Source organism: Triticum dicoccoides, chromosome 6A (assembly GCF_002162155.2).
Source record: "Triticum dicoccoides isolate Atlit2015 ecotype Zavitan chromosome 6A, WEW_v2.0, whole genome shotgun sequence".
Lineage (NCBI taxonomy): Eukaryota > Viridiplantae > Streptophyta > Magnoliopsida > Poales > Poaceae > Triticum > Triticum dicoccoides.
In genome coordinates this window covers 122,835,434-122,847,758 of record NC_041390.1, presented here as the reverse complement: position 1 = coordinate 122,847,758, position 12,325 = coordinate 122,835,434, and the positions used below count along the sequence as shown (strand labels likewise).

Sequence of the window (12,325 nt, the reverse complement as noted above, 5' to 3'; positions counted from 1 at the left end):
GGTAGAGGAGAGGCGGCACGATTGGTATGAAGTGGGGAGGAGGAGGTGCGGCGGGGCTGGGAATTTTTTGAATGAAAATTCAAAACAGGATAGGGTTGAGGAAGGTGCAGCAGGAAGAGAAAAAAAAAAGAGGCGAGATAATTGTTGTGCGTGGGATCCAGGGTGGGATATTTCTAGAAGTGAAACCGACCACTATAGTTGTAAGACATCTCCATGCAATTTCTCAAGGCAGTAAAAAAATTAAAAATAAAAGAGAAAATCCAAAGCTTAGGTGGTTACACATGTCACTTAGAGATGAAGCAGCAGCTACAACGTGAAATGCATATGATAAGGGCTAGCTTAGCCACTTTAATTATTGTAATATAATACTTCCTCCATCCGCAAATACTTGTGGAGAAATGAATAAAAATGGATGTATCTAAAACTAAAATACGTCTAGATACATCAATTTTTCAGACAAATATTTTTAAACGAAGAGGGTATAAAATATAGTTTATGCTTGTATCTCTGCGACAGAGACAAGGCCAAAACAGGAAGCATTCCCCCAGCTCTACCCGGCTACCCCAATCGACGTGAAAAATGGTCGGAAGAAAGACGAGGAAGCATCGACGCAGGAAGCTCACATCACATGGCATTATGTCAAGCAATAGATCAACACCAAAACCAGATAGATGAAGTAGCATTCCCATTCACTTAAGCGTGCATTGCATGCACAGTCGCGCACACGCAGAACTTGACAGTAAATTGCAAAGAGCGCGCGTCATCAGAACCACTGACAACGACGACGACGACCACGACTAGCATTGGGACAGACAACAGCAGCCACGTGTAACGTGACCACGTACATGTGCATTATTCAAACCTCTGCAGGTGAGAAACTGCAGCGGCCCGTGGGTGCCGCCGTCCCCTACGCCGGCGGGCAGCACAAGCCGCAACAGGCCCAGTGGAAAATGTAGCATGTGCGGCAGTTGCAGTTTCTGTACTGGCACGCATCGAGCAGGCGACGGCGTGCCGCGCCGTCGTCGCCCGCCGCCGCCGCCGCCATCTGCGTCGCCATCAGCAGGACCGCGAGGAGCATGACGCAGGCGACGAGCATCTTGTTCTTCAGCATCGCCGCCACGCTGGAGGCCATCGCTTCGGCTGGCTACATGCAACAACAACAACAAAAAAAGAACACCATAATCAAGAGAGATGCACACTTGTCACTGCGATGGCTCTCCCGGAAGATGTAGAAACATCATCTTACTTGGTGAGATGCTGAGACGGAGTGCTCGGCGTTAGCTGCTGGTGGTGTATGGAGGAAGAGGGAAGAAGGGCTGTTATTTATAGGAGAAGGGTCATGGATATGGATGGAGGGGGAAGCCACTTGGCTGGGATACAACAAGCAAAGCCGTCATCGTTGAATCGAGTCACCAATAATTTCAACGGAATTCATGCGATGCAGTGTATTTGTACCTAACAAGTGAGGATGCGAGTTGTTCAGCGGCCGACAAGATTTTCATGAGTACAAGCAGCCAACGGCACAGTATCGTCGTCGTCTCGTCGACATGACCGTAAGATAGATAGAGCGAGGAGTACACTTCCAGGTCGGCCCACGTTTTTCGACGGCCGAGTTTCACTGCCCAAGTTTTGAAATAACTAGTCCAGAGCAGAGCAGAGCAGAACAGAGCGTGAGCAATGTCACGGGTGCTAAGAGAAATGCTAGAATTCGGTTCTGAGACCTAAATTTGCTCCAAGGTTAAACTCCTTTTGTTAGCATCTATTTTTAGGCCCACGTGAATATTGCATTTCTTCATCTGCTTCTCCCTCAAAATTTGGACTTGCATGAGTGATACCCCGCACGTGGTTAACTCTATTTTAGAAATCTGGCTCTAGTACTAGAGCCAATTCTAACTCATTTTTTCCTCAAGATAAAGGTAGAGCATTTTCTACCTTAGATATTCACCAATTCTAACTTTTATCCTCTTAGCGCCACACTTCACAATGGTTAGCAGCAACTAGAGTCCTTGGCCTTGTGGGAGTGCTCCGAGCTCTCTACAGAGGGAAATAAATAATAAACTCATAGCAAGGAGAAAACATCTCTGTGTTCCAAGGGAAATAAAATCCGAGGCTTTACAAATCAAGAAAAGAAAATGTGTACAACAACGGGCAAAATTACACTTAGTTGTGACCCATCACTACACTTCTTCCATGCTGGTATGCACTGAAAAGCTGTTCCCTCTTCAGGCAGGGTCTGTCATCTGCAGCACGCGAAGAGGAGCTCCTTGGCGGTCCACGTCACATCTGCCAGGTCACGCAACGACTCCGTTGTGTCCCTCTTCAGTGGCAAAAGCCCCTCCAAGCATTCTGTCAGGAGGAAATGCTGGCTTAAATGATCGAGAATTCAGGCTTCATGCGGGGCAGCGGAAGTGAAGTTATTCAGGAAATGAAATTGGTATTTACGCCGGCGTAGAACAGGAAATTCATTATAAGACCTGCTTAGGCAAAGCCTTATAAATATTTTTTTTAATTCAATGCATGGATCATAACAACTGAATCTGGTTTGAAGTTTGAACTGATTATAAGTACTAGTTACCAAATGTACCATCCCAGAAAGCAATATTTTCAAAGATTACGCAAGACAGTGTACTGTAAAGTCTCAAAACTATACTAGGAAATAAATTCAGGCTAACAAACACTAATGGCAATAGTATGTTACACACGGCAGAAGGAAATGTACCTGGATGTCTCACAAGGTTCAGCAGCGATAGCGAAGCGAGCACTCTCTCTTCCATAACTCTGTCATAGCTCAACCTATCTAGAAGCTTAGCAGCGAGAACGGAGCACGCCAAAGGCTGGAAAGTGTTGCACCCATGCAATGGGGAGAGGGAGCTGCTCATCCACGCTACCGTCACAAGGCAAGCTCGGACCAAAGCTGGGATTCCATCAGATATACAGTTTGACAGCGCCGCGAGGAACCGCTTGTTCCCGGTTTTTACCAGCACGAGGGCAAGTTTCTTCAGCCGCTCTTCAACCACCTTCTCTTCTTCCTGTGAATTAACACAATATCCGGGTAAGTAAAAACTGAAGTGACCTCCTTTTCAAAAAAAAAAAAAAGTAAAAACTGAAGTTATGCAACAGAACCATATTCCGAAAAACAGGGTTATAACTTATAAGGCAAATTATACAGCATGGTTTTAAAAGGATGACAGCATACCGCTCGTGCACCCTTATTTTTGAAAATCTCTGTTCTTCTAAATGATTCCGACAGGGAGCCATCTACGCCTGCTCTCTTCAGTAGCCATGCTTCTGCTATGGGTTCTCCCGAGGATGAAAACCGCCCTGCCAGGAGCAACAGAGCTCGAGCGCACTGTTCTTGCACCTTTGCGCTCTCTGAACTATGCTCCAAGGCAGCCATGATAGCATCAACCGCTTCCTCTCGGTAAACGCTGTACTGCAAAGGATCTCCCTGCAACAAAACTGTGATAAGGGGATTGTACAAAAGCAGAAAAGCTTGACTGAGCAAAGGAACAAGATGTTACCAGGAGATCAAGCTGAAGTAGCATGACAGCTGCTAATGGATGTTGGACAGGAGGAGCCTGCTGGAGATACACCAATAGAACTTGCATTGTATTTAAGCAGCCACCACTTTTCAGCTCCTTGAGGAACTCTACCGTCTGGCTTGTTCTGGTTTGCATAAAAAAATGCAAGTTTAGTTCAAAGGATATGCTTCTCAGACTCTACACCTTCATCAATAATGTAGAACAATTTTACCTGTTAAGGCAGGTTAGTTCACTCATCAAGTTAAGGGCAGCAGCACTGGCCTTCTTCTGATTTCCTACAAGAAGTTGAACAAGAGGCTCCTTCTTCAGATGATCAGACAAGTAGAATCTACAGCTGCCATCGGCTTGGACGCATGAGGTCAAGAGAGAGATGCAGATTCTGCTTTCGCGGGCATCACCAACTTCAAGTCTGCTCATCAGCAGGTCCAAACCACCGAGAGCAATCATCTGCTTTGCGTTCTCGACATTTCTGTCGATGTCAAACCCTGTAAGCAGCTGATCTAGAAAGTAGAATGCAGCCATCTTTGGATAACACTTCAGGGAAGACACAAGCTGCACCTCATCCCCACACTCCAATATGTGCAATACTAGTGGCATCCAGTCCATGGATAGCATCTGCTTAGCTCTTGGCTTCATCAAATAAAGCACTGCAGTTGCCTTCAGAAACAACCCGTTGCTTCTCAGAGCCAGAAGCCTCAAGAAAACCTCAAGCTGTGGATCTGCGTTAAGCACGATCTGCCTATTGACCTCATTTCTCAAAACCAGCTCTCCCATTATCAAGATTGCTGACTCAAGTACTGCATCATCTTTGGAAGTGAATGTAACCTCGAGAAGCCCTTGAATAAAAGAGGGACATGACATCCAAGTTCCAAGATTAGGACCCCCTCCTAGATTTGAACATGCTGTGGCGATTTCGTGCACGGCATACTCGCACTGTGTAAGACTGTCTGAATTCGATATGATGGAAACTGCTCGTTGTAGACTCACTGTTACCTCGCAGCAATCTAGCTCTTTCTCGACAGAGACATTGCCTCTCTTTGTTACCTTAGGGTGATTAGTAACATTCCTGCTTACATCTCCGCGGCATGAGAGTAATCGCAACGAGTAGGATTTGCGTGGAGTTGGTGCTGTTTCCGGAACAGTGCTTTCTTTCCGAATGCCGGATTGCTTCTCTTGTAGCCCAATGTTTCTCTGTCTACTCAAAACAGCATAAGTTAAATAACTTCATACAGATATATTGCGGATTAAACAATTCCGCTTTTGTCAGAAACTAACAATACAGTTTGGCATGCTTCAAACATCAATGACACAAGAAGGTTAAATGGATCATCCATGCCTGTGCTTCAAAGCCTTTCCAAGTCTGTCAAAATGGTTTCGATTTTTGTTAAGACATGTTTGAAGTATCAGTTCTATCATGTCAGTTTCCGGTCAGCCTTGACTGATATTAACTACTACGAGGGTGTAAAGATACAAATATTCTAGGAACTGAAGTTTCTCAACAATAAATAGCCGAGATAAAGCATTTCTTTTCACCCTCCATATCTTCCAAATTAATGGAAAGTTGGCCCCTTCTCTGTGGAGATAATCCAGATTGCGAGTATATGTTGGATAATAATGGGCAGCTTTACAGAACTTCTCATTTGCAGGTAAGCCAAGTGCAATTTTACAGCAAAAGGAATAAAAAACTTAAATCCTTGTTGCTGTTTTAACTTTTGCAATACTAGGAAATTTACAGTCTCAGTCCCTCTGTAATGGAAATGATATGCTAGTAAAACTCAGCCATAGCAGCATGAAATTTACATGAACATGAAAAGCACAAACTCAACAATGACATGAAGGTGTAGGAAAACAATTTACCAGACGCCAATAACAGCAACAATATTTCTGAAAGCACTATAGTACAGTGCACTCTGAATGAACTTTGCAACGTCAATTTAGCAATTACCATTATATCTACTTTCAGAAATATTATGTACTGGAAATGCTATTGCAATATTCTAACGTGCAACTAAAAAATATGGGTCCTAGTTCACCTTAAATTGCTAGAAATGCAGCCAAAATTCTCTAGTCCCCACACCATAGAAAACAATTAGGATTCCCTGGGACACAGACAGCTGTCTATCCAAATTATCAGAACGGCGATGAGTGATCATAACTTGTCTCAAGGCATACTGGTAGTCCTAATCAGAGACACACCCACAAACTTACACCGTGTCGCGTGTCGGCATATCAGGCTAATCGCCATATATGATGGCAAGAAAGGAACTGTTGACTCACATGAGCAAGCTTCTCCATCTTCAAGCTACCTGGATTTTCATCCAATTGCACCTCCATATCCAGGACATATTCAGCCTCATTCGGCAGTTTGGTGTCCTCCTGCTCAAACGACGTGCCGAAAACGGCATTGTACCTGTAAAAATCAGATGATGTCAAGACATTCTTATACTGATTGGCTCATATGAAACAACAACAAATATATAGTTTATCCACTGACGAGGTTCACGCACAGATTTCTGTTGATGGAGCTCGTGCGCAGCGACGAGGAGTGCTTCTCCCACTTGTCGAAGCTCCAGGGCGTCGAAGGCAATGGCACGGAGGGGACGGCGGGCGGCGCATCGCCGCCGTGTTTGAGCCAGTCCTTGTAGTACATTGCGAACTGAGCTGTGCCGCTGTCCATTTGGTCGTCGTACAGCCTCTGCAGGGTCTTCGTCCTGCTGCTGCTCCGGCCGTCGGCGTCGCCGCAGCCGGCGACGAGCTCGGACTCATTGGCGAGCCAGACCTCGAGATGGAGCAGGTGGGGGAGGAAGACGTGGGCCCAGAGGTCCGGGAGGAGGGTTGTGCGGGCCAGGTGGGGCGCGTCGACGAACACCTGGAGGAGGTGGCGCGCCGCGAGGTGGGGGTCGCTCTCCATCTTGTACACGACGGCGAGGTAGAGCTGCGCGCACGCGGAGAGGTGGGAGCTGGGCACCCCGCGGACGTCGCCCTCGCAGTCGCCGGAGGCGGCGGGGTGCGGCGGCGCGTGGAGCGCGGCGACGACGCCGAGGAGGCGGATGGAGTTCCGCAGCGAGCGGATCTTGGAGTCCCGCGGGGACGGGGCGGCGTCGGCGAGGCGCTCGATGCTCTCGATGGCCAGCTCGAGGTCGGCCAGCAGCACGGCGTGCTCCCCCGCCGCCGCGGGCGCGAGGCACGCGGCGCACTTCTCCCGGAGCGCCCGCCGGAACGCCGCGTCCTTGGAGAACCGCCCCGCGTACCCGGACAGCATCGACACCACCGTGCCCACCGCGTCGTCGGCGCCGCGGGGAGGCGGCGGCGACCCCGGCGCTTGCCTGCTCGACACCGCGCGGCACGGCGCGGCGGGCTCGGCGAGCTCGGAGCGCTCCCGCGCGAGCAGGTCGCGGAGGGAGGAGGAGGACGGCGGCGGCGGCGGCATCGCGGTTCTTGGGGCGAGAGCTCTAGCTAGAACTGGAAGGCGCCGTGTGCAGTGCCGCCCTCTGTCCGAAGCATTTAGGGGGGAGAGAAGATGGCAGCGGCAGTGGCACGGTTAAAAGCGCGGGGCCGCCGGTCGGTCAAGCCCCACGGGCAAGGGCACGGCCATGCATGCTCCCATGCAGCGCTGGCGCTGGCGTGGACGACGACAACGACAAGCAAGGCGTGCCCGTCGGTACGCGGCAGCAGAGACTGGTCGAGAGCTGAACCAAGCTAAAAACTCTCCATAATTTATACTTACTACAAACTTAACATGGAGCTGCAGCATTGTGTTTTACAAAATTGGCCGATTCAATTTTTCCTCCGTTTATTTAGTTTATAAAAGGGACCGGCTATATGTAAGTCGCCTGAAAATCTATTTTGGGGTAAGTCGGTTTTCTGAGCCATTAGATTAAAGATTCAACGGCCGACCTTCTCTCTTCTTCCTCCAGCTTTCTTCCTCCTTCAACCGTTCATCCTTTCACAAAATCTGACTTACCCCAATTGTAAATTCAGTCAACTTACATGTAGCTATTGTGAAAAAGAATATATTTTTCTCCATTTTACATGTTGACTTGTTGCCGGTAAAAAGACGACCTTCTATTTTTTTTTGACTTCATGGTTTGAAAATGTGAGGGTCTATGTGTCGATTGCCCACCTTCCCTGTTGTCATCGTCGGACAGCATTTCTCTGCACAATATGACAACCGTTGTAGCAAGTCAAACACACACATGCAACAATGTTTTGTGTATGAAACATATCCCCACCGATCACGGCATATCCCTGAGAAGAATTGTTGCGACACATGTAGCATGTAAACTAACATTTGCGGCAATGTGAAAACCAGTTTGGAGCACGCAACATCTGTATCAAAACTTCAGAATCGTTGTAGCATGTTGCCCGTGTTATTGAGTTTGTAGCGTGTCGAAACAAGAAACAACGTCGGAAAATCCAGAAAGTACTAACCTCACACCATCATCCATGTAGCACTGACCTCCTCAGGCACGAATCCGACTGTTGAAGCTTCGCCGGAGTCGGATTGGGAGACCCTAAAACCATCCGCTCCTGGCCCTTTGTCCCCCTAAGTCCGGCAACGCGGAGTGCTCCTGTCTGGAGCTCCAATCGAGCTCGCTCTCATGAGTCCACGGTAGAACTTTGTACTTCAATCGGCAGGGAGGTGTTGCTTTGGGAGGGTGGTAGAGGAGGGGCGATGGAGGAGCTCAATATGGTTGCTTTGGGAGGGTAGAGTAGGAGGCACAGTGGAGGAGCTCGATAGAATGAAGCATGAGGATGGTGTTGCAGTGATGGTAGGGCATATCTAGTAGATGGACCAGTCGAGTGATGAGATTTGTTCCTTTCTAACCATTACTAAATTGTGATTTGAAAATGTAAACATCGTAGTATAACTACTGCAATGTCAGTGTGTGTGTGTGTCACATATGGAGCAAGGTGGGGATCCGATGTTTTTTTCGCGGAAATTATCAGATGTATTATAAAGATTCGCCGGAAGTACAAAACACCTCAAACATAATAAAAATTACATCGAGGTCCATGGACCGTTGAATGACCATTGCCGCCACCAGAACGAGCCGCCGATGCGCCATTGTCGCCACTCCCATACCGGAGCCGGTCGGACCTTGCCGATGACAGCCGGAAAGTCTTCGTGCACATGCCCCTAAGGACTAGCGCCCTGGAGCCACAGTCGTCGTCATCGAATCCTTGAATCGGTCTGGAGAACCTGACGCCAAATATCACCATTGCGTGCGCACGATGAGAGACCCTAACCTCGCCGCCCCAAGGAGCTGGCAGGAATCTACGCCGGAGCACCGTCTAATCCATCCCAATGGACGAATTTGAGGAGGATCGGAGCCTGAAAAACTGATTCGAAGAAGAAGCGCAGCCATCCATCCAAACGCCGTCCCTGCAAGGACTAAAACCCTACTAATCTACTAGCCGGATTGGGGGCATCAGAAATCCCCTCCCTGCCACTAGCCGCCGGAGCGACAGGCGTAGGGGAGGCGAATATACGAGCTCGTAGGAAAAGATCGAGGAGAGGAACACTTTCCCGTCGCCTTGTGAGAGGGAAAAAAAAGAGCTAACTCTTTATCTGACGTGAATATGATGATTCGACGTCAATTGAGCGATTCTGAAAAATGTCTGGAATTCAAGACAACCTTTTTTTTGCGGGGAATTCAAGACAACTTATAGTAATAGATCAACTCATTTTGTATAATATATCATCTTTATTACAGTATTGTTTACATGTGTAACTTAGTGAGTATTTAATGTGTTGTTCACGTATTTCTGAACTGATTTTGAATGTAACATAATAGTACTAGGACAATCAGTCGAGCCATTTTTGTCGTTGTCGGAGCGTCCTCAAACCCTAGATGTATAAAACAAGATCTTCATAGTTTTCAACTGCAACTTGAACGTCACGGCATGCACGTAGGGATCTCGGTCAAAAAAGCATACCTAGCTGCATGCACGTACTACGTAGGCACAATAGCAAGTTGGTTAAGCGGTCGCTAATCGATCGCTAGTGAACATTTATAGAAGAGAAAAAGGACCAAAGAAATCGACGACATGTATACTGGAAATTTACATAAAAATACTATCAACACAGTTTTCTTGCCATTTCGTAGATGTACTGTAACAATAGTGATGCTTAAATTTGTGTTTTAATAGTGATATTGTCCAAAAATCAGAAATTCACATGTTCACGCACCTGCAGACCGTGCCCGGCCACACCATTGCTTCGTGCTCCGCAAACTCGGTTGTTTCCCTCCATATTTTTAAGTTTTAGTTTTTGAAGCTTGGTGATTTTCTATCAAGTTTTAGCAATTGAAGCCTGGTGAAGTTTAAAAAACTTGTTAAAATGTATTTCGAAAGTGGTCTTATTTCAAACGGGTTTGCGGAGCACGGAGTAATGGTGAGGCCGGGCACGACCTAGCAGGTACATGCCCATGTAAATTTCTATTTTTTGGACAATATCATTGTTGAAACACAATTTATTCATTTGAAATTGTCATCGGTGGGGAAAGACTCCCCACCTGAACATATTTCAAAAGTATTTTATTACAAACTAGACAAGGCGAGAAGTAAAATAGTCCCGCCACAACCGGCTCGGAAACGACACAAACGCATCCTTGATGACTTCTTTCTTGCCACTGGCCTCTCGATCAATTTCCAAAAAAAAAAACACGGTAGTCCCTATTAACGTCGGACCTGACCTCGCCTCTCAAATGGCCTATTGGGAGCTGTAATTGCAGCTTTCCCCCAAAAATACCTCAGCCTCCCTCTCTCCCCCCCTAAACTTCCCCTGTCGGCTTTCCAACTAAGAATAGACCGCTGCCATATTTACCTAGCCGGGTAGTGCACTTTCTTGCTGTCTCGTGGAGGGTCGTCTTGTTCTTCTATCAGTTGTCCTCCATAGCATGCCGACCTATTTTATGGTGTGTTTCTCCCTGCCCATGAGTGTCCTCTAGGAGATAGACAAGCGTAGAAGAATTTTCTTCTGGTCCAACGATCACTCCTTCTCAGGGGCTAAGTGTCTTGTGTCGTGGGATCGAGTTTGTATGCCCAAGCTTGCTAGTGGTCTTGGGGTCAAAAACTTGCGAGCACAAAACTTTTGCCTTATGTTGAAATTTACATTCAAATTCTTGCATTCCCCTCTTTTTCCTTGGAAGGATTGGATCCTCAACCATTCTCCAATGCATATAGGGTTAGGCAAAAATGCCTCTTTACTTGGTCGTTCTACTTTTATACACCTTAATTCTCTTCGTAAGATCTTGTGTGTGACCTTGGGGACGGCTCATCCACCTTCTTTTGGTTAGATAATTGGGTTCTCCCCGAACCTCTATGCATTGCTTTCCCTGCTCTGTTTACACACCATACGAAGCCTAATGCTCTTGTGGCCACTATAATGGTGGATGTGATTGATCTGAGCTTGCGTAACCGGCTAATGTAAGTGCATCTAGTGCCACCCCTAGTTGGTTTTGGAGTATTGACGACAAACCTAGTTGAGGGACTAATGTGTTTGTGAGAATTGCAGGATAACACAGGTAGAAGTCCCTCATTGATTCGGTTTTCCTACCAGAGATGACCCCTAAAAATGTATGAAGACATTGAAGTCAGAGGTGGTATGTGAAGACATTCACATTGAAGACTATGATAAGAGAAGACATCGCGTGAAGACTATGGAGCGCGAAGACTTAGCAGTTTCGTCGTTCTGTGTTTTTCTTTGTTGAGTCATAGGAACCACCGTACTGTTAAGTGGGGTCCAAGAGAACCAGTCAGAATGACTGAAGTGATGCTTAACCAAAATCCTATGTCTTCGAGTGAAGACTATGAGAGCAAATCTTGTCCAGAGTTGGATAAGTCAGCTTTGCTTGTAGTCCAAGTAAAGTTGCCGTGTGTGTTTGAAATCTGACCGTTGGAACACATGTCGGTTCCTTAGTGACCAAGGGTCATTTCGGACAAACCAGGTCGGGTTGCCCAGTGGCTATAAATAGCCCACCCCCTACAACCATAAACGGTTGACTGCTCAGAGTTAGAGTACGGCTTTTGTCGTTTGAGAGCAACCCACCTCGAAGCCTTTGAGAGAGAATTCCTTGCGAGGATAAAGCCCCAAACACCCAGAGCCAAAGAGTGTTAGGCATCACTTAAGTCTTCCTGTCTGTGTGATCTGAAGACTTATTACACTTGAGGATTGTGAATCCTCCAGCCGGTTAGGCATCGCGTTCTGAGCATCCAAGAGTCATTGTGGATCGCCGGTGAACGAAGTCTGTGAAGGTTTGGGAGTCTACCTTGAAGACTTACCAGAGTGATTGGGCGAGGTCTGTGTGATCTTAGCTCAAGGGGAATACGGTGAGGACTGAGTGTCCTGAGCTGCGTGTTCAGGACTGGGCGTCCGGGACTGTGTGTCCTCAGGTTTAAATACCTAGCCGCCCTAACCAGACGTACAACTGTCACAGCAGTTGGAACTGGTCTACCAAATCTTTGTCTTCACCAAGCTCACTGGTTCTATCCTTCCCATCTCTTTATTTACAGTTGGTCCTTGTGAAGTCATTGTATGATTGCTCTATCTTTTGTCTTCACTGAGTGACTGATTGTTCTGATTGGCTTCACAATATCTTCCTACCTGATCTTTACTGCCTAGCTGCTATTAGTCATTGTGCTTTCACTCCATTGAATACTTGACTATGGTTTGCCTAGTGTAGTCTACCTTCCGCTACATGGCAATAGGTTTATTTCTATCTTTTGTCTTCGAAACTTCCATATTTTGAAGATTTTCATAAAAATCGCCTATTCACCCC

General features: G+C 47.0%; 2 protein-coding genes across 2 annotated transcripts; both read right to left on the bottom strand.

Annotated features, from left to right (window-relative positions):
• Positions 1-668: 668 nt before the first annotated feature.
• On the bottom strand, positions 669-1,300 carry LOC119319056. The gene is made up of 2 exons (XM_037593576.1): positions 1,247-1,300; positions 669-1,144 (listed from the first exon to the last, which is right to left on the bottom strand). The coding sequence occupies exon 2, from the start codon at positions 1,130-1,132 to the stop codon at positions 908-910; it is 225 nt and encodes a 74-aa protein (XP_037449473.1). The 5' UTR covers positions 1,133-1,144; positions 1,247-1,300; the 3' UTR covers positions 669-907.
• A 739-nt stretch (positions 1,301-2,039) lies between these two features.
• LOC119315870 (putative E3 ubiquitin-protein ligase LIN-1) lies at positions 2,040-7,006 on the bottom strand. The gene is made up of 7 exons (XM_037590326.1): positions 6,050-7,006; positions 5,820-5,952; positions 3,754-4,733; positions 3,522-3,666; positions 3,197-3,448; positions 2,720-3,029; positions 2,040-2,346 (listed from the first exon to the last, which is right to left on the bottom strand). Exons 1-7 carry the CDS (start codon positions 6,970-6,972, stop codon positions 2,237-2,239), a joined length of 2,853 nt encoding a protein of 950 aa, XP_037446223.1. The 5' UTR covers positions 6,973-7,006; the 3' UTR covers positions 2,040-2,236.
• Between the last annotated feature and the right edge of the window lie 5,319 nt (positions 7,007-12,325).

Coding starts and splice junctions, on each gene's coding strand:
- LOC119315870 (XM_037590326.1), bottom strand. CDS start 6,972: ATGCCGCCGCCGCCGCCGTCCTCCTCCTCCCTCCGCGACCTGCTCGCG. Junction 5,953..6,049: donor AGCTCCATCAACAGAAATCT/GTGCGTGAACCT, acceptor TGATTTTTACAG/GTACAATGCCGTTTTCGGCA. Junction 3,667..3,753: donor GAACTAACCTGCCTTAACAG/GTAAAATTGTTC, acceptor TATGCAAACCAG/AACAAGCCAGACGGTAGAGT.
- LOC119319056 (XM_037593576.1), bottom strand. CDS start 1,132: ATGGCCTCCAGCGTGGCGGCGATGCTGAAGAACAAGATGCTCGTCGCC.